General features: G+C 42.7%; 1 protein-coding gene and 1 long non-coding RNA gene across 2 annotated transcripts in view; both read right to left on the bottom strand.

Moving 5' to 3' along the window:
* Positions 1-22,712, bottom strand: part of LOC135966763 (uncharacterized) — a 91,250-nt gene that overhangs the window by 6,111 nt on the left and 62,427 nt on the right. The gene's annotated exons all lie outside the window — the stretch shown is intronic.
* LOC135964423 (disco-interacting protein 2 homolog C-like) lies at positions 4,241-21,821 on the bottom strand. The gene is made up of 3 exons (XM_065526746.2): positions 19,640-21,821; positions 8,587-8,823; positions 4,241-6,166 (listed from the first exon to the last, which is right to left on the bottom strand). Exons 1-3 carry the CDS (start codon positions 19,698-19,700, stop codon positions 6,021-6,023), a joined length of 444 nt encoding a protein of 147 aa, XP_065382818.1. The 5' UTR covers positions 19,701-21,821; the 3' UTR covers positions 4,241-6,020.

The following is a 22,712-nucleotide window of genomic DNA, read 5'->3' as shown; positions in this document are numbered from 1 at the left end:
CTTGGGTGACACAGGTTATAAGACCCCATCTGCTTCAGGTTTAATTGCATACCCCAAGATTCCCAGGTTGTAGTCCTAACCAAGGACCTCAGAATGTGTCTGTATGTGGAGATAGGCCTTTTAAAGAGGTGATTAAGGTAACGAAGTCATTAGAACTGATGCCCTTGTAAGAAGAAGAGATCAGGACACAGACATCTATAGAGGGACAACCGCACGAGGACACAAGAGAAGATGCCATCTGACAGTCACGGAGAGATACCTTAGGAGGAGCCAGTCCTGAACTCACCTTGACCTTGGACCTCCAGACTCCAGGACTATGAGAAATACATCTCTGTCTTTTCACAAAACTGCCTGTGGCAGCCCAACCAGAGCCATGCACCATCTTTGGTTCTCAGAAATTCCACTTGTTTTTATACTCCTGGATTTTAGGAGGCCCCTGGATGACCAGCATGTGGCTAAAGTTAGAGAAGGAGTTACCTGTGTAAGAGAGCCCCACACATCTCTGAGCGGACACCGTACAGCCCATGAGATATTGGGTGTAGTATCATCCTCTCTTCCCTAGGATATTAAGAACAATATCACAGGAGGGGTGTACAGCCACAGCCCCTGCGTTAATGGGAGCAATAGCATCTTCTCCCCCTCTCAATATAAGGAACAATATCCCAGGGTGGGGGTACATCCCCTGTGATATTGGGCGTAATGTCATCGTCTCCCAATGCGGATATTAAGTATAGTGTCACAGGGGGTGTATACCTTCTTCGCTATCGGGAATAATATCCTCTCCCCTCAGGACTGTATGCAAAATATCGAAGGGGTTTTACAACTCGTGTGATATGGGCAGCAATATCATCCTCTCCCCACCTAGATGTTAGGAACTCTATCACAGGCGGCCGTACATTTCTTGCGATATTGGGAGTCATATCATCCTCTCCCATCATGGATATTAAGAACAATATTACAATGGAGGTGTACACCCACGGCCATATTGAGAGTATTATGCTCTCCCCTTCGGGATATTAGGAACAATATCGCAGGAGGTGTGTACAACCCCTGCGATATTGAGAGTAATATCATCCTCTCCCCCTGAATATAAGAAACAATATCACAGGAGGATGTACACCCCCTGTGATATTGGGAGTCATATCATTTTCTCTCCCTCTGGATATTCGGAACAATATCACAGTGGGTGTGTACACCCTCTGCGATTTTGCCACTAGTATCATCGTCTCCCTCCCAGGATATAGGGAACCATATCACAAGGAGGTGTACACCCCCTGCGATATTGGGAGTGATATCGTCCTCTCCCTCCCTGGATATTAGGAACAATATCACTAGGGAGTGTACACGTCCTGCAATATGGAGACTAATATCATCCTCTCGCCCCCTGGATATTAGGAACCATATCATAGGGGTGGTGTACACCCCCTGTGAAATCAGAAGAAATATCCTCTCCACCTTTGGATGTTAGGGACAATATCACGGGGGAGGTCTATGCCCCCTGTGATATTGGGAGTCGTATCATCCTCTCCCACCCAGGATATAAGGAACAAGACGACCGAAGTGATGTACACCCACTGCCATAGTTTCAATAATGTCATCCTCTACCCCCTGGCTGTTAGGAATCACATCATAGAGGGGTGTACACTTTCTTCGATATTGGGAGTGATATCATCCTCTCCCCGCAGGATATCAGGAACAAGTCTATTAATTATTAATATTAATAAATATAAGAAAAATTAAGAGTAATCATCGATATTAATAATCACAGTAAAGATAGTAAAATACTAGTTAAAAATGTTAATGATTAGCATTAATCAATAGTAATATCACTATTAATAAAATGATGATATCAGCAATTAATGTTACTTAAATCAATACTAAGTGATGCTGGTAATAAGAATTAACATTAACAATTATTTTAAGCATGCATAATCGTATATTTAAAATAATTATCCATAATAGTGGTATCCTATCAATAGTATCATTGATAATTGTTAATATCGATCATAGATGTTTAATAATTAATCATATTACTCCTAATATTGCAGGGGGTGTACAACTACCTGTGATGTTGTTCCTAATATCCAGGGACAGAGAGCATGGGATGTTGTTCCTAATTATCAAGGAGGGGAGAGTGTAATATTACTCCCAATATGGCAGGGTGTGTACATCCCCCCCAAGGCATTGTTCTTGCCATTCAAAACGAGAGAGAATGACATGACCCCAGATATCGAAGAAAGTGCAAACCCACGTATGATATTCTTTCTAATATCCAGAAAGGAAGAAGAGGATAGTAATCCTCATATGGCAGGAGGGGTACACTCACTCTGATATTTTTCCAAATATGCCGGGGGGAAAGAGGATAATTGCATTCTCAATATCGCACCAAGGGTTATACACCCCGTGTGAGATGGTCCTTCATGTTTCAAGGCGGGAGGGATGATATTATGACATATATGGCAGAAAGCGTACACTCCCCAGGGATATTGTTCCCATGATCCTGGAGGGAAGGGGATGATATTACTTTAAATATTACAGAAGGTGTACACGCCCCCAGTGATATTGTTTCTAATTTCCACGTGGGAGAGGAAGATATGACACCCAATAATGCAGGGAGTAGAAACAATCCTGGGATATTCTTCTTAACGTTCAGGGAGGAAGAGGATGATATTACTCCCAATACAGACGGGTGTACACCCTCTGACGGTGTACACACTGAGGGTATACAACCATCTGTGAAAGAGTTCATAATTTCCAGAGGGGGAGATGATATTACTCACAATATCATAAACAGGCTGTGAGTCCACCATGGCCCCTAACAGCCAGCGGGAGGAGAAGGGGTGGCTATTAGTCCCCACCTTGTGGGGGGTGCCTCACCCCCCTGCGAGGTGACTCCTAATAGCCAGAGGGGGAGAGGGGGTGGTGATTAGTCCCCATCTCGCGGGGGGTGCCTCACTGCCCTGCGATGTGGCTCTTAATATCCGGGGGGGAGAGGGGGTGGCTGTTAGTCCTCACATCGTGGGGGCGGTCCTAAAATAAAATACATGTTAACTATTTAAAGGTGTGAATTTTTTTACATATAGAAAAATGTGTGTTTAGCGTACAAATGTGTGCATTTATGTCAAATACATGAAAACACATAATCCAGGTGTTTCGGTTCATACCACTGTAGAGACTTTTCGGTTTCTTTTCATACAACTGCCCAACTGGGGCCCAGAACCAACACCCACCAGCTGTGTCACTGCATCTGTTGTTTTACTGTCACACACCGGCCCTACCCCACAAAAAAAAAAGGAAAAAAAAAGCCATGGCACGTAATTAAAAACTAATTTTACAACATTATTAGAGATGACTTGTGGTCGTCTTTGAAGAGATTGCAGCATGTGAAGAATTTCAAATACAACTATGTTCTGGGTCTCCTGATCTAAGGACCTGTCCACACTGGTGGCTTTAGCAGTGCTTCATGCAAACTTCCAGAAGGCATGTGTGTCATGTCTAAGAGCAAACTAGAGTTCACGCCTCAGCACTGTGTGCCTCCTCTTTCTTCCGTCCCACAGGCACCGTCTTCTCCCAGGGAGCTGGTGCTGTGCTCTGAGGCTCTGTCCCACCAGTCCCTGCCAAGTCCCTGGTGCCATTGTGGAGAACCAGTCTCCGTCTGTCAAAGTGTGTTGTGCAGAAAACAACTCATCCAAATCTGTTTAAAAACCACACATTTGCGACGCCTATAGGCCTCAGAAGGTGGAGGCAGAGAGGTAAAGGCAGCTGCCATGGGGGCTGAAGATCAAGCCGGTCTGTCTGGCGACTGATGGGCACTGTCGGCAGTGAGCCACTGTACATTTAGCGAGGCTGTCTGGCCTCTCACCTCTGCCAAGCCTCCACCCATCGAGTCTGGCCTGGATTCTCACATGCCTGTACAGCCTTCATCTGGTTCATAACTCAGCTCACAAAGGGCCCCATACAAAGGCCCCCGTACCGCGGCAAGGATGGCGGTAGTTATGCCTGTGGCCGTTTATCCTCTCTGCATCTAGCTCCTCTTCCTGAGGCAACAGCACCTCTGAAGTCACAGTCTGGCCTCCCAACTCTCCCCCGTCCAGGGCTTCTTGGCATGTTGCTCTGCTGCACACACCTCAGCAAATACTGCTGATTAGCCAGAATCACCCAGAAATCTCTTAACCTCGATTCTGACTGCTTTTATAATTTGTAATATTTGTACTTCTGGTGTGATTTGAGGAACAACAAATTTTAAAATTAGAGAAGATGTGGTTTTTATTCTCTCCTTTCTACTTGCAACCTTGAAAATTCAAGTAGCAGCAAGGGTTTGTTGAAAGTAACTTCCACCAAATAGAACCTATTACAAATGTACTACAGAGTGTCAAATAACCACATAGATGTAAAATAGACATGCAGACAGATATCAAATCCAATGGTTAAACCAAACTGAGAAATGCTTGCCAGTTTGATAGGACTTCTGAAACTTGACAAAAATGTTGGCTAAGGGATACAAGATGCTATGAGATGAGTGAAATGTTTGGCCTAGAACCACAGGCTCTCTCCTCTTTACAGCAGAAAATCCATAAGGAAGTCAAATCTAAAAGAACCAGGTACCATTGAACGGCATAATCAGTCGTCCTTCCCATCCCTGGGCCAGCTGCGGTGAGTACAGCCAGTCGTTCACCAACATCCATCATCCATCCTCCAGGCCATGGCTACACTTTACTCCCAGGCTCCCTGTCATTATGTGGATTAGGTAAATCATGGCCACTCTCACCTTAATCCTACCCCCGCCAGCGTGGCAATCACTCAGTCCCAACCACAGCAAGGACAGCCGTGTCCGTGGGAACACAGAGCAGGGGTCTGAAAGGAACCTGGATCTCTGAATACCTCATGGAGCAGTCACCAGCCTGGAACATCCTCCCTGACAGGTTTGCAAGAGAGAAAAACTCCTTGGTTCCTCAAGCTACAATACTGCCGAGTCTCAGTTCACAGCATCCTTACCTACCCTTGTCAGGAACCGTTCATGCTCATCAAGATATGAGAACAAAACTGGAGTGGCACAGTCACACACACCCAGAATGCAGACCACCTGCTGCTCACATTCATCGTATTAACACCAAAAAGCCACCGTGGTGGATATCCTGGATGTGGACACTCGGCGGCTTTTTGCTGGAGATGCGCTTTGTGCATTTATCGCATGACCATCTTGGCATCAGGAGCTGCTGCGCAGATGGCAGCTGTGCACGTCACAGGGAGTCTCACTCGCTGGACTCTCAGCCAGCTCCCACTATCAGTGCCCGCAGAGTCCTCTCCTCTGGGAGAACGTGCTTAGACGCCACAGTGTCCTGTGGATCCACACAACCGCGCTGTCCTCCCTGGCCACTGTGCCTCTCCACTGTGTCCACACAGGCCTCCCTGTCCTCTGTGCTTATCGCGGCTCCAATAGTCCTCCCTGTCTACGTGTTGGGGCTTGGATAGGCCTCCTTGTCCGCCTGCGAGGCCCGTGCACTGCAAGATTACACCATTCCAAGGCTGCTCGATGAGGCTTCACACAGGGACATTGTATTTCATTCACTGCTAGGTTCTACACTGACTTTTATGACCCCAGGGAAGGACTAAGACTTAAATAGAACAGGGGCTAGGTGATACAAACCGCCGATGTAATCAGCACATAACAAGACCAGGCCACAGGAAGGAAGAAGCAGCCCTCGGCCACAGCCTGTTACACAAGTCGCTGACATCTCTGTCCAACATGGATAAAAAGACCTTCTTTCCTCCGAAGTCTAAAGCAACATATCCCCCCATCTGACAGTAATTCTGTTGTACATTTAACTTCATCTTGCTCTTCTAAGTGACTGTTCACGGTCTTAACACCTGTACAAGAATTTCTCAGTTGCTGAACCACTGTTAGTTATTCAGCAGATAAAATGGCAGCAGATTGTACCCCAGGAAGAAACACACCCAGTCACGGGCGCAGAACGGGACATCAACACAAACCGTTTCCCAGAAAAAAACGCATCTCTGCTTTAGGACGTACCATCCCCGGTCTCCATGAGCTCCGCGTTGCCATACTTGTGCGCTGTCCGGGACCCCGTGGAACCCTGTGGTCGCTCCATCTGTATGGAGTGCTCTGAGGTGTACGTGGTTACGTCAGGAGGTGCAGAATGATTTTCTGTAAAGAAGCACATCATGAGTGTTTCTGGTGGTTGTGGCATTTGCTCTGCAGGTTGAGCAAGCCATAACTTAGGAAGAGACCGGAGCGCGGGCGCTCACCCTGGGGGTGCCGTGAGAAGCCAAAGCCGATCTCAGCCATGTCTGCCACACACATCCGGCACAAAGGGGGACCCCAGCATAACTCATGTTGCCGAAAATGGAGCAGAGTTCGGTGAAACCTCAATTTCCTAACAGGAGCCACGTCAGCGGCATTTTAACTAGAATAACGTTAGACCGGCAATGGCAGGGCGCCAGGAAGCGTGTGTGTGTTCATGGAAGGGTCCCGTTTCCTGTCGGCCACCGTCCACACAGCCCAGAGCTTTACTCGCGCTTTGGAGCCCAGGGCCTGGAATTGGAAACCCAGCTCGGGAAACTTCTGGGGATTTGGGGATGTCCCTTAAGCTCTCCGTGCCTCAGTTTCTTCATCAAATGGGAACAGTAATGGCTATGACCATGTAGGGTCCGGGGTGGGGGTTGGCCAGTGTAACTGTGTTGTGACTGGACTCCTTAGAACACTCACGCACACGCACGATCACAGATGCTTAGTTCTCGTTCACAGGCTTCTGATTATCTCAGAAGGTCAAATGCATATCTGACTTTTTAATTCTCTTGTTTTGCCACACAAAATATTTCTCCTCTTCAAGTTTCATTATTTTGTCATGGCTTTTCCAAAAGACTCCCAAACTTATAGAAAATTTCTAGATAGTCTAGGATTATCATCTTTGTGCCCAATTAGAAATTACCGGAACGCGATCACCCGAGAGTTACATTTGGGTCACACTGAGCCCTGAGGTACATGAGTTAGGAGCCCCTCATAGTTTGGATAAATTAATTCTTTGTACTAAAACTTCCTCCAGTATTGAAAGGGTAAACCCACAAAGGGAGGCCCAAGTGCAGTGATTCATTTATTCAAAAGTACGTGTTTTCCTTGGTAAGATTCTGTGTATTTTCTTAAAATTGAATGAAATCCGAGGATACAAATGCTTCCACCAAGAGGCAGAGGTGGTGTCTGGCCTCCCCGTTCACATCTGGCAGAGCCACTATCCTGCGATCCAATATACACATGGAATTTTATTATGGAAAAATATGTAGCAGTCACACATTTCTGTTCAATGTTTAGCCTACTGTGATTTCAGGTAGGGTTATTAATTCACATAAACGAGTGTATATGTTCCTGAAACTGTCAAACTGAAGTTTAATACTGCTGTGCATTTGAGTACTACTTTGCAAACTTTTAGAGAGTATTTCTGTTTTCTCCTTTATACTCACAACAGTTGAGAGAGAAAAATTATTTTTTTCAATTTTTTTTCCCTCACTCAAAGCCTAAAGCAGGACAAGGGACTTCAAGATCCCAGCAGCAGTTATTGGGAAAAGTGAGACAGACCCAGCTCTCCTGACAGCAAACTCCTGTTCCAGACAGAAAACAGCTGACGCTTTCAGTGTCAGTGAGCACCGAAGGGGCTGGGACCCAAGTCAATCCGAAACGCCTCTGGGTGTCAAGGAGTCAGTGATCTAGAAGTGAACATTCTGGGGTTCTGGGGTGTCTGTCGGCTGTCTGATCACACGTCACGTCCACCTGCTTCCCACTGACGGTTTTGCAGAGATCAGGCTTTCCTGTGGTAGCTGGTGCCGGGAGGGTCTGAGCCTGTGGCTCGTGCTCTGTTATCGGAGACTTGGTTCACAGTCGTCTCCGGTTACTGCTTTAATAGAGACACACACCAAATCCTATTCAACCCAAGTCCCATACTTGATGGAAAACATTTTCTCCTAAACCATTCAAAGGCAGAGCGACGCGAGGCTCATCATGGCTCCCCTACGCGTGGGCTCTACCTCTAGTAATTCTCACTTCACTCCTTTTCCACGGCATCTTCAAACGTTGTAGGGCAGTGATCCTAACTTCGTTCTTTTTCTAACACAGAGGATCTCCCTTGTCATAGAACCTACACAAAACAGTGCGCCACGCCCAAGAAATCTGAACACCTGTGGCAGACAGCAGCGTAAAGCAGCCGTGGTTAAAGCCCTTGTTTCCATCAATGACTCCCGTGGTCAGGAGGAGCACACTTTAAAACCCTGTCCTATTGACTGGGACTGTTAAGGTTTCACAAAGGAGCATAAGTGAGAAGAAAAGATGGGAGTGGATATGGCTGCAGGATTCCCCAGTAGAAAGGCCCCTGGAATTCCAGCTGTGGGAGGGACCTGGGCATGAGAAGCAGTAAAGGAGCTTCCAGAAACAATCCAACCAAAGCACCCCAGGGGCCAGAGGGGCTCTGCGCTCTTTCCACCAAGGGATTCCATAGCCATGATGCAAACAGAGGAAAACCTGCACCCACAAAGGCATTTAGACAACAGGCACAGAAAGACACTGTGAAGCGTGCTCACCTATGTGGGTTTGGGCCATGACCTCCACCAGCCTGTGGGCAGCCCCGCTGCCCCTGCTCTGCATGGAGGACGAGGAGGTGGAGGAGGTGGAGGAGGTGGAGGAGGTGGTGGACGTGGTGGAGCCATGGATGGCTTGACTGATCCAGTGCTCCATGTTGATGCAACCCTGGCTGGAGGTCGGGGTGCCTTGGGAGTCCCCCTGCACTGAGTGTTCGTCTTCTGAGCCAGGAGAGGTATCTTTGTAAGAAGAAAAACGATTTGCTATGTATTGCAGCAGAAACATGCACCACAATCTCAGTCCCTCAAACACAGATTTACTTCACGCAAGTCTGAACAGTTGTTCAATGACTTTTTGCTGTAGACACTGTTGAGAATTTAAACCACTTTTCAGACAATGAACCATTTAACTTTAGCATGATGAATTTTGCTTCCAAAACACCTTAAACAAACATGCTATAAGATGATTGATACTGTCATCTCAAAGGTGCACTGACACATTTCCTCTACACAGTAGTTTGGGAAGAAACCAAGTGTTTTCTTGTGTCAGTCAGAAAGTGAGAGGGCAAGGGGAGGCGGAGGGCCTGTGTGGCTCTCAGGAGTCTCAGTGTGACTATGTTTACCCCTTGTTAGTCCTGAGATGCTCTTCTGGGCTCTGATTTATTTCTACATTGGTGTATGTGTTACACACTCATGCAGGTGATTTCTCCGTCTGTGTGTTAGTTACCATACAGCTGATTTATTTGTATGTCCGTGTGTTAGATGCCCATGCAGCTGATTTATTTCCACATCGGTGTGTTAGATGCCCATGCAGCTGATTTATTTCTACATCAGTGTGTTAGATACCCATGCAAGTGATTTCTGCGTCACTGTGTTCAATACCCATGAGGGTGATGGATTTTCTACGTCTGTGTGTTCAATACGAATGCAGCTCTCTAAGGATCAAGACGCTGATGATGGTAACAGGAGAGAAAGCAGAATATGCCTCACATGGAGCGGCCCCTCCACCTCCCCATTTTCCTCCGGGGCACACGACAAACCCTCATGTCACATTTTACACTCTCATCTACTCACTTTTACAGAATTCGTCTCTTATACATTCTCATTATTGATTTTTCTATCTACAAATTGAGTATCTTGGATTATGATAAAATACATCCATTTTTTCACTCTAATTCAGGAGAACATTTTTCATTTAATAACTTTTCATGCAGTACCAAGGTTTTTGGGAATAAATTGCTGGTGTATTTGTTAAACTTCAATCTAAGAATGACACTCAGAATCCTACTTACAGGTGAGTGATGGGAGGTGCTGGCTCACGTGAGCAGCTCCAGATCATTGGGGGAGAGGAGGAGTCACAGCAAATAAGCTTAAAACACAGGTTTGCTTCTTAAAAGACACTAATAGCAAACAATATTCACACTTATTACCACTGTCACATGACTTATGCTGTCTGGGAATTATTTTTTAAAGTTTACTTGTTAGACAAGCAATGATATTAGGAGCCTGAAAATTCTCTATCACCTTGCTTTTTTTTCTTTTGAGACAGAGTCTTGCTCTGTTGCCCAGGGTGGAGTGCAGTGGCATGATCTCAGCTCACAGTAACCTCTCACTCCCAGGCTCAAGCGATTCTCCTGCCTCAGCCTCCCAAGTAACTGAGATTACAGGCACATGCCACCATGCCTGGCTCATTTTTGTATTTGTAGCAGAAACAGGGTTTCACCATGTTGGCCAGGCTGATCTCAATCTCCTGACCTCGTGACCCGCCTGCCTCGGCCTCCCAAACCGCTGGGATTACAGGCGTGAGCCACTGCGCCTGGCCCACCCTGCCTTTTAAGAAAACTTACACAATTTATATCAAAGTAAAAGTAAAACTGACACAGCCTTGAGACTTTTGAGAAAGGTACACAACCAGGTGTCCATATGGCGCACAACCATCTCCCCAGAACGTCTTCTCACAACCCTTTCCAATCTTTCATTCCTCACTCCCACCTACCTTTTCCAAGAAACCTGCAGAATAATGTGATATAGACACTCGACAGAATAGCAGCAAACCAAGCAAGCAGCATATGAAATGCAAGCAGCATGACCAGTGATGACTAGAATTACACAGCATGGGGACAGGAAGTCAAGTTGATTTAACATTCAAAAGTGAATTAATGTCATACACAATATAGAATTACGGAGTAGAACCGCAAGTTGGCCTTAAGAGACATAGAAAAGTACTGACAAATTCAAGAGAATGAAACTCAACAAACCAGGAATAGAAGGCAATTTCCTCAACCTGTTAAAGTACATTCGTGAGAAGCCACAGCTAACGTTGTATTCAATGGTAAACAATAGAATGCATGTTCCCTAAGATGGCGAACAAGACAAAGATGTCCCCTCTTGCCACTATTATTCAACATTATCTGGTAGGTTCTAGCTGGAGAAACAATTTAACAAATTTAGTAGTAAAGACATTCCGATTAGAAAGGAATAAAAGTGTCTTTATTCATAGATGACAAGACCTTGAGATGTAGAAAATGGCAAGAAATACACCAAAAATGTTTGCATTACTAAAACAAAGTTTGATGAGGTCACAGAAGATAAAGATATACATACACTAGCAATAAACAACCTGAAAATAAAATTAAGAAAATCGTTCCATTCACAATAGCATCAAAAGCATGAAATACTCAGCTGAACTTCTAACAAAAAGGTGCACAATGACAACTATAAAACATTACTGAGAGAAATTAAAGATCCAAATAAATGGAAACTAAATAAATGGAGGCAGATTCATGATCGTGAATTGGAAAACTCAGCATTATCAAGACAATTCTTCCCAAACTGTTCCATTAATTCAAGGCACTGCCTAATAAAATCCCAGAAGGCTGTGTGTGAAATGGAAAACTTATTCTCAATTTTATCTGGAAATACAAAGGACCTACAATAGCCAAAATCATTTTGAAAAAGGAAAACAAAGTTGGAGGACTTCACTATCTGATTGCAAAACTTAACATAAAGTCATGGTTATCAAGGCAGTGGTATTAGCACAAAAATAGACACGTACATCAAAGGAACAGAATTAAACTCAGAAATAAAGCCTTATATTTATGGTTAATTTATTTTTGACAAAGGTCTCAAGACAATTCAGTAAGAGAAAGGTAGTTTGTTTTTTCAACAAATGTTGCAGGGGCAACTGGGTACCCACACACCAAAAAGAAAAAGCGTAGGAAAAAAAATCCCCCAAACCAAACCAAAACAAATAAAAATCCCACTTAGATCCCTACTGCACACACAAAAATTAACTCCAAATGGATCACAGACCTAAAGGAAAGAACAGTAAGACCATGAGACTTCTAAAACTTCCAATAACACAATCCATAAAAAATAGTAAAATGGACTTCATTAAAATAGAAAACTAAAGTTTTAAAAGATGATTATCTCCCTATAGCTAATGTAACAAATTACCTTGATCTTAGGGGCTTATAACAAGACACGAATCTATTATCCTACTGATGGAGAAGTCAGAAGTGTAAAATCTAAGTGTCAGCAGAACTACGTTCCTTCTGGAGGCATCAAAGGAAAATCCATTTCTTTACCTTTCCCAACTTCTAGAGGCCACCTGTGTCCCTGACTCCTGGCCCCTCTTCATCTTTAAAGGGCATCACTCCAGTCTTCAGTTCTTTTCTCTTGTCAGAACCTTCTTGATTACAGTGGGTCTACCGACTTAAACCAGGATAATGGTCCCATCTCAAGATCTTAAATTAATCAGCTGCAAAATCCCTTTTGCCACTTCAGGCAACAGGTTCATAAGTTCCGTGGAATAGGACCTGGGTATCTTGGGGGAAAGGCTTTGTTCTGTCTGCTACATAATAGTTTGTTCTTTCACTGAGAAACGTTACATCTGTAAAAGTCTTATATTCAGATTGTATAAGGCACCTATAACCCATAAGATGACAACCAACCCATTTAAAACGTGAGCAAAAAACCTGAACATTTTACCAATATATACAAATGGCTATGGATAGGAATTAGCACATTAAAAGCTAATAAGCACATTAAAAATGCTTAGCATCATTCATTGTTGCAAAGTAAATACACAATGATATACCATTTCACATCAATTAGAATGGTAAAAATCAAAACATCAACAATAACTATCGGTGGTGATGATGTGGAGAAACTGGGATGCGCATATGCTGCTGGTGGAAGTGTGAAATGGTGCAGTTATTTTGTAAATAATTTGGCAGTTTTTAAAAAGCTAAACCTAAACTTACAATAAGACTCAATCATGCTACTTGGCATCCACTTCAGATAAAGGAAATTATATGCATACACAAAGATATGTACCTAAATGTCGACAGCAGCTGAATACTGGAAACAATGAATAACCAACTGGTAAATGAATAAACAGGATGTATCATATCTATCAAATAGAATATGAATAAATATTAAGGAATAAACTACCGATGCATGGTACAGCAAGGACTTCAAAACAGGTAAAGGAGGCATAGAGAAGCATGTACAATTTATGATTTTATATCATAAAATTGTAAGATCATTAAAAAACAAAAGCCATAAAATCATAGAGTAAAATATTCTATGATTTTATATTCTACAAAATGTAGAGCGCACTGTTATGATTTCTAGGGTTCTTTTTCATAGAGCTAACCTTTCATCTGATATCGTTTGCAATCAGCCAAGTACATTCTTTAGCACGTTTATAGTGTAGTTCTGCTGATAACACATTCTCTCAGCTTTCATGTTTGGGAATGTGTTGTTTCACCCGTTTATAAAGGAGATTTTCCCTGGATATGAGTTGACAGGCCTTTCTCCTGCTTTTAGTGCTTTAAAAAATGTCTTTCCATGGTCTTCTGGTCTCCACTGTGTCTTCACAGAAGTCACGCGTTGTTCAAATGCTTCTCTGGTGTGTCACGTGTCTTTTTCTTCTGAGTCCTTTCGGGATCTCCTCTTCATCTTGGGATTTCAGTACTTTGGCTATCATGAACGTGGATGTGATTCTTGTTATACTTGTTCTGCTTGGAATTCACTGAACTTCTCAGGGCCGGACACAGGTGGTTTGACATCAATCTGAGAAAATTTGGACTCCTTTTTTCAAAGGTTCCTGCTCTTCTCTCTCTTTTCCTTCTTGTATTACAAGTATATTGACGTATCACAGGAGCTTGAGGTTCTGTTGGCTTTTCTTTCATTTTGTTTCTCTGGGCTTCACTTTGGTTAATTCCTTTTCATCTTCCTTCTCCAACCTGTTAAGCCCATCAGCGCCATTTCATCTCAGTGTCATATTTTCCAGCTTTACAGTGATGTCTCATGTATACCCTATATATGTACACCATCTCCTATCATCGACATTGCCTACCAGACTGGTACCTTTGTCACAACTGATACTTCTATGGCGAAACATCATTACCACTCCAACTCCATCGTTCACATCAGGGTTCATTCTTCGTGTTGTACAATATATGGGTCTGGACAAATGCATAATATGTATCCACCATTACAGTATCATACAGAGATCACATGATATTAAAAATTCTCCTGCTCTGCCTATTCATCCCTGCCTCCCCCTGGCAACCACTGATCTTCTTACAGTCTCCATAGTCTTGCCTTTTCCAGGATGTTGTAAAGCTGGAATCATACAACAACCTTTTCAGATTGCTTCTTTCACTTAGCAATATGCCCTTTAAGTTTCCTCCGTGTCTTTTTATGGATAGCTCATTTATTTTCAGCCTCAAATAATATCCCATTGTCTGGATGTACCACAGCTCACTTATACATTCACCTACTGAGGGGCATTTTGGTTGCTTCCAAGTTTTGGCAACTATGAATAAGGCCGCTCTAAATATCTACGTGCAGGCTTTGTGTGTAGACATAAGTTTTCAACTGCTTTGAGCAAATGCCAAGGAATCTAATTGCTTTATCATATGGTGAGAGTATATTTAGTTTTGTAAGAAACCACGGATCTGTCTTCCTAAAGGCCGTTCTATTTTGCATTAAGACCAGCAATGATTGAGAGACAATTCCCACAGCTCCACGTCTTCACAGGCTTTGGTGTTGATAGTGTTCTGGATTCTGGCGTAGTGATATCTTACTGTTGCTTTAATCTGCATTTCTCTATGACACATGATGTGAAGCATGTTTTCATACGTCGATTTGCCATCTCTATATCTTCTTAGATGAGGCATCTGTTAGTCTTTGACCCATTAATGTGATGAATTACGTTAATTGGCTTTTCAATGTTAAACCAGCTTTGGATATGTGACATTCCATGTGGTTTTAGTGCACAATTTTTGTTAGATTTAATTTGCTAATATTTTATTGAAGATTACTGCATCTATGTTCATGAGAGATGTTCTGTAGTTTTCTTGTAATATTTTGTTATTAAAATGGTATTTGATATTAAAATGATGCTGGCTCTATAGAATGAGTTAAGAAGCATTCCTCAGCTTCTATGTTCTGAAAGAGATTGTAGATAATTGGTATAATTTCTTCTTAGATATTTGGTAGAATTCAGCAGTGAACCCATCTGGGCCTGGCACTTCCTGTTTTGAAAGGTTATTAACCACTGATTCAATTTAACAGATAAAGGCCTGTACAGATCGTTTCTTCCTGTTCAAATTTTGGCAGATTCTGTCTTTAAAGAAATTGGTTCATTTCATCCACGTTATCAAATTTGTGGCCATAGAGTTGTTCATAATTTTTATTATCCTTTTAATGTCCATGGGATCTGTAGTTATGTCCCTTATTTCATTTCTGATATTGGTAATTTATCTGCTGTATTTTTTTTTTTTTCTTGTTAGAGGCTTACAGATTTTCTCTCAAAGAACCAGCTTTTGGTTTCATTGATTTTTCTCTACTGATATTCTGTTTTCAATGTATTGATTTCTGCTCTTTCATTATTTGTCTCCTGCTCAGAATTTAATTGGATGTTCTTTTTCTAGTTTTCGAAGGTGGAAGCTGATTGATTTTAGATCTTGTTTTTTTTAACGTATGCATTTAAAATCTATAAATTTCCCTAAAAACATTACTGTCATTGCAGCTCACAAATTTTTAACAAGTTTTCGTTTTCATTTACTTCAAAAATTCGAAGAAATCTTCAGATTTCTTCCTTGAGCAATGTATTATGTATAAGTGTATTTTTTAATATCCTAATATATTTTCTCGTCATCTATTATTGATTTCTACTTTACTGTGGTTGAGAACATACTTGTTTGATTCCTATTTTTTTAAATTTGTTAAGGTGTGTTTTATGGACCACAACATGGTATTGTCTTGGTGAATGTTGTGTATTCTGTTGTTGTTGGAGGAAATAGTCTATAAACGTCAGTTATATACAGTTGACTGAGGATGCCGATTTCAATTTTGTCCTTACTGATTTTCTGGCTACCGAATTGGTCCATTTCTGATAAAGGGGTGTTAACGTCTCCAACTATAATAGTGGGTTAATTACTTCTCCTGGAAGTGTATCACTTTTTGTTTTGGCATTCTGATGCTTTGTTAGCAAAAATACATTTCAGGATTGTTATATCTTCTTGGAGAATTGATCCCTTTATTTCATAATAGTCATCTCTGGTAACTTTCCTTGATGTAAAGCCGACTCTGTCTGAAATTAATATCACCACTTCCATTATCCAAAATGAGTGTTGGCCGGGTGCGGTGGCTCATGCCTGTAATCTCAGCACTTTAGGAGGCCAAGGCGGGATGATCACCTGAGGTCAGGAGTTCAACACCGGCCTGGCCAACATGGTGAAATCCCATCTGTACAAAAATAGGAAAAAAAAAAACCCAATTACCCAGGCATGATGACAAATGCCTGTAATCCCAGCTACTCAGGAGGCTGAGGGAGAATCACTTGAACCTAGGAGGCAGAGGTTGCAGTGAGATGAGATCAGGCCATTGCACACAAAAAAATTAGCGTTAACATTTGTATCTTTTTCCATCCCTTTACTGTTGATCTATATGTATGTCTTTATATCTAAAGTGGATTTCTTATAGACAATATATAGTTTGGTGCATTTGGACTGACACTGAAAGTAATGATATACAGTTGAATTAACATCTACCATATTTGTTACTATTTTCTATTTGTTGCCCTTGTTTTTTGTTTTTGTCTTTCACTCTTTTTTTTTTCCTTGTGGTCTTAATTGGGCATTTTCTATGATTTATTTTCTTTCCTTTTTTAGCATATCAGTTACTCTTTTTTTTTTTTTTTTTTAAAGTGGCTGCCTTGGAATTTGCAATATAAATTTACAAGTAACCCAAGTCCACTTTCAAACGACACTACACTGGTTTCTTGATAATGCAAGCACACTATAATAACAAAATAATCCTAATTCCTAATTGCTCTCTCCCATCCCTCCATCCCTTGGGCATCACTGCTCTCCTTCATTTCACTTATATTTAAGTGTGTGTATATGACATATACATAAGCATGTAATATACTGTCGCTATTATGAATGAACTGTTATGTTAGATCTATTAATAAAAATGAAAGATTTTCTACTACCTTCACTATTTCTTCTTTGATGCTTTTTGTTTTTCTATTTATTTTTTTAAACAGACAAGGTCTTGCTCTGTTGCCCAGACTGGAGTGGAGTAGCATCATTATAACTCACCGCAGCCTTGAACGGGATCCTGGGTTCAAGAAGTGACCCGTCTCAGCCTCTCAAAAGTAGCTGGCACTATAGGTGTCGGCCACTACGTTTGGTTTTTTTTTTTAAATGAGACAGAGTCTCACTACGATGCCCAGGCTGGTCTAAACTAAGCGGCCTCCAGCTGTTCTCCCATCTTTGCCTCCCAGAGTGTTAGGATGACAGGTGTGAGCCCCTGTAAACAGACTGTGCTCTTCCTTTCCTTATGTACAGCTGAGTTACTGACCTCTACTATTTTCTCTAAAGAACTTTGAACATTTTTTGCACGGCAGGTCTACCGGCAACACATTTTGCAATTTTTGCCGGAGAAGGTCTTTACTTTTTCTTCACTTTTGAAAGATAATTTCACAGAGTATAGGCTTCTAGGTTAATGGAATTTTTTTCCTCTCAATAGTTTAAATACTTCACTCCATTTCTTGCTTTCATGGTTTTTGAGGGGAAGTTGAATATAATTCTTATCTTTGATCCTCCATAGGGAAGGAGATTACTCTAGTTTCTTTGCTTTTTAATCTTTGATTCACCATAGTTTGAATATTTTATGCCCAAGTAGAGTTTATTTTTGTTTTGTTTTTGTGGTCCTCGTTTTTACATTTATCCTTCTTGGTGTTTCTTGAGCTCCCTGGATCTATGGTTTGGTGTCTGGCATTAATCTGAGGAAATTCAGCTATTACTGTTACAAATATTTCTTCTGTTCCTCTTTCTTCCCCCTTGTATTACCGTTATGCATATTTTCTGCCTCTGTGGAAGTCCCATAGTGCTTGGATACTGTGTTCTTTTTTGCTTTTCAGTTCTAGAGGTTGGAATTGGGTATTTCCCTTTCCCCCAGGTCAGAAGGCTCTGATAAAATCCCACCAGGTGAGTCTCTAGTTAACTAGCTTCTCTGGAAGGTAGACCTAGTGAAGAGTGCACCTGCATATTGAAAAATGATTCCTATTCTCTTTCCCCTGTAGTAAGTATGAAGGGATTTTTCTGTGATGTTTACTTCGCGAACCTGGTTGAACTTCTGATGATACAACTCACAAAAGCATGAGACCCATATGCACAGGCCTCCTGGAGGTTTTAACTCTCAGACGTGGCCGCACCTCACTGCAGCAATTTGTCAATTCCAGTTCAGGTTTTCCAATCCCAGTGTGGGTTCCTTGGAGCATTGTGCTCCAGTGTATGGTGATTCATCTGCTTTACCTGTCCAGCCAATCTACGGACAGTGGCTTGCCTGTGACCTCAGGTCTCGTGCAGGTTTAAGAAGAACTGCTGATTTTTCAGTTTGCTCAGCTTTTTACCTGTGAGGAGGGAGTGACAATTCTCAAGATTATCAAGTATGGAACCTGAAATTCCCCAACTCCATTATAGTAAAAAGTGTCTTCCCTTCCTCTGGCTCAAGAATTAAAATATTTTCATTCTTTGACACGTTGTAATTTGATTCCCTAAATATTTATAATTATAGATTTAAAAACTCGGTCTTCTGTTGTATCAGACATCTAGACGGGCACTTTCCAACAGAATTATGAGAGTCCTGTTATAGAACTTGAAACCTTCCTTGTAGCCTCATATAAACAGGTACAATTAATTTTACTAGTATATTTTTAACTTGAAATGCTCATACTATACTTTCAATAAGAAATACAAATAGGCCAGGTGAGGTCGCTCACATCTGTAATCCCAGCACTTTGGGAGGCCGAGGCGGGTGGATCACGAGATCAGGAGATCGAGACCATCCTGGCTAACACGGTGAAACCCCGTCTCTACTAAAAATACAAAAAATTAGCCAGGCGTGGCAGAGGGCAGCTACTTGGGAGGCTGAGGCAGGAGAACGGCATGAACCTGGGAGGCGGAGATTGCAGTGAGCCGAGATCGCGCCACTGCACTCTAGCCTGGGCAACAGAACGAAACTCCGTCTCAAAAAAAAAAAAAAAAAAAAAATACAAATACAATATTTTCTGTTTTTTATATTAACTGGCATGTCTTTCACGCAGCAAGTCCACTTCAGACCGGGCGCACTTTATGTGCTCAGCCGCCTCATGTGGTGAGTGACAGAGACCACCCTGCATGTGTGCGCACTTTTTACTGCCTTTTTCTTGACCACAGATTCTACCTCCTGTTTGTCTGTGTATGCATTGATTATTTGCTGAGTATTACACATTGTAGGTAACATGTTGAGCACACTCAGGATCCCTAACCTTCCTCTGAAGCTTTCCAGCTCTTGTTTTAGCAAGTAGCACAGGCACTGCTGGGTCATCGTGACATGGGCAGGCTTGGATTGATTCGCTGCTGGTGTGGATCTGTGGAGAGCTCCCATCCTGCACCCACTTTTGAAGGCAAAAACTCGACTACTGGGCTAGTGGTCAATTCTGAGGCACCCAGCATGTTCAGGAGGCAGCGTCGGGGAGCGTGTCCCTTACCTGGAGGGGTGTAGGCGTCCATGGAGGTCTGCACGACCAGAGACCTGCGTTTGGAAGGCATAGGCACCGGCCATCTTCTGCTCTTTGGGTTTGGCCAGAGCCGCCTGGACAACTTCCGTGTGGATGTCTGAAACGGAGACAGCTCACTCAGTGCTCAGCTGAGGTCCCAGAGGCCAAGCTGCACCCTCCTCTCTGTCCCCGCAGCACGGTTCATCCATCTGATACTCACCAACAGATGGGTGGGTGAGGAAAGAAAATCAGTGTTTACAATTCCAGTAAAGACATTAAAATTTATTTACAGACTTTTATTTATTCATTTTATGACTGTAGAATCCATATCCAAAAGCAAACACTGGCTCTAAACTGCGCTGAGATTTTTCTTTTTAGGGTGAATGGACCTTGATCTTTGGAGATTCTTTTAGGTCACACGTTTGAGCCTCCAAATCTTTTCACTGTACCGCTGAGAGGCGTGTGCACGCCTCGCACCCAAAACTCACACAGCCACGGTCGCAGCTCAGCTCGACACCAGCCATGGGCCAGGACTGTGTTGGCTATGGATATGGTTTGGCTGTGTCCCCACCCAAATCTCAACTTGAATTCTACATCCTAGAATCCCCATGTATTGTGGGAGGGACCTAGGGAGAGGTAATTGAATCACTGGGGCCCATCTTTCCTGTGCTATTCTTGTGATAGTGAATAAGTCTCATGAGATCTGATGGTTTATCAGGGGTTTCCGCTTTTGCTTCTACCTCGTTTTCTCTTGCTGCTGACATGTAAGAAGTGCCTTTCGCCTCCCACCATGATTCTGAGGCCTCCGCAGACATGCGGAACTGCAAGGCCAACTAAATCTTTTTCTTCCCAGTTTCGGGTATGTCTTTATCAGCAGCATGGAATTGGACTAAAACAACCATTAAGACATTTTGTGGCTATTAACCCATTACATTAATTCCACACATTCACTGAATGCCTTCTCTGTAAGTCCCTATGGGCTGGGGTCGCAGCGGTGATCAGGCAGACAGTCTCATGGCATCTCACGCTGGCCACTTCTTAAGGGAGGAGACAGGTGATAGATGGGGTAGGGAATTAAAGCAGAGACAGATGCAGTGGCAACTCCAAACTGTGAAGCTAGGGAAGAACCTTCTTAACACAAAATCAGAACAACAGGAATGAACCATACTGGCTGTCAAGACGAGAATCTTTGAGACACAGGGAAAAGCCCGCTCAAAGGCCCTAAACTGTCAGTGAGAACGGTGTTAGCAGAATAAAAACACCATCACCACCAAAAATGGCCAGCGTGAGTGAAGACGGGTTGGGGCAGTTTTCTCTGAAGCTGTGAGAATGATCCCACTGAAAGGGGATCGGACGTGGCTTTCTGGCTTAAACCCCCCAGACGCTGCCACCTGAGACAGGACCCAGACCCACAACATCACACCCACAGGCAGCTCATCGCACTGCTTGGTCTTGGTCAGCCTTTGTACACACTACTCTCCCTAACTAGATATAGAGCCTGGTCATCTGGCCACTATTTCTAATTCCCAGGTCATAAACCACTGTGTGACTGACTTGGCTCATGGCCAAAAACTAAAGGGATCAATGAGGTGACAGTCCACTCACTTGCACAAATCGCTTTTTGTTTTGCATATTCTCCGTTTTAAACTTTTTGAATGTAATTTCAAAGACACAGAAAATCTGCAAGACCAGCGTAGTGAATTCCCACATAACTTACCAGGCTCAACTTAGGCCCAGCTGCTCCTATCTTACATCACACTGCTTTCCTCCCTCCCCCATGAATTTTCTAAGTCAAATGAAAATAAATTTCAGATACTATGTCCCTCCATACCTAAATGTTACAATGTATTTCCTAAACACAAGGATATGCTCTCACATTCATTTTCCTCAAGATCGGGAAATTTAAATGTCATATACAAAGTTCACTTTCAAATGCTGTCAACTGTCTCCATAATTTTCTTACTTTGTCTTCCTCTTTTTCGATCCAATCCAGGATCATGAATTGATTTGTCATGTGATTTTTACCCGTCCAGCATCCAAGTTTCTCAGGTTTTGTGTTTCTTGAAATTGGAAATGTGAAAGAATACAGGTCAGTTATGTATCTTCCAGACTAGACTCAAGAGTATGCATTTTAGCAGGGACACCGCAAGTCTGTCCTGTATGACAATGTTAACATCAGCAACTCAGTGAAGGTGGTGCTTAAGTTCCTTTAAAGCAAAGACGCTACTTCTCACGTTGAAATTAAGATTTGGGAGGAGGCACCACGACCTTATGTGCATATATATTCTCTTTTCCATGAATTCTTCACTACTAGTTTGATCATCCACTGATTTCCTGTCATTCCTTCTAAATCATTAGATCTTCCATATTCACTGAAAAATAATTATTTTATCTTTCAGCATTCATTTATATATGTTCATATGTACTCATGGAGTCTGGCTTGGTAGGTTATAATTCACAGTTAAAATGGTTTGTTTTGTGGCTCAACTGGTTCCAGATCTGATACCTGATTCCCCAGCCCTTGGACCAGGGCTCCTTCTAGTGAAGAACGGTGTTTGGAAGCTAAGACCGGGCACCGGGTGCCGCTGGACGTTGCCGGCAAGCAGAACACACAACACGCATGTACACGCATGTACACCCACACCCATCCACAGGCACTTCTGTCCCTGTCTACATCTGTCAGGAGCCGCCAGCTTATACTGGTATAAGGTCCCACATAGACATTCGGCATTTGTGAGGATCTGGCACCGTGACTCACTTCTACAGATTTAACATGTTTATGTATAAATTACAATGGCTCAACTATATGAAAACTGATAGCAGTAATGGATCAATTCCCTCATTTCTCACTTGGGCCACACTTCCTGTTTCTGCAAGAACATATCGCTTGGCTAGAAGACACGATGTTGACATTGAAAGGAAAAAGGACCTTGTATAAGAATAATGCAAAGAATTCTTCTCAAAGGCCACTGGGACAGACACTTTGTTGCTGATCAGCTGTCCACTGGCGCAGCAGCGAGAGAGATAGAGCTCCACGCGTGAGCAGTCACAGCTCCCGTGACCC

This window comes from Macaca fascicularis, chromosome 13, assembly GCF_037993035.2.
Source record: "Macaca fascicularis isolate 582-1 chromosome 13, T2T-MFA8v1.1".
NCBI classification, from domain to species: domain Eukaryota; kingdom Metazoa; phylum Chordata; class Mammalia; order Primates; family Cercopithecidae; genus Macaca; species Macaca fascicularis.
Note: the sequence above shows the minus strand (reverse complement) of the source record. Positions and strands in the feature narration are given on the sequence as shown.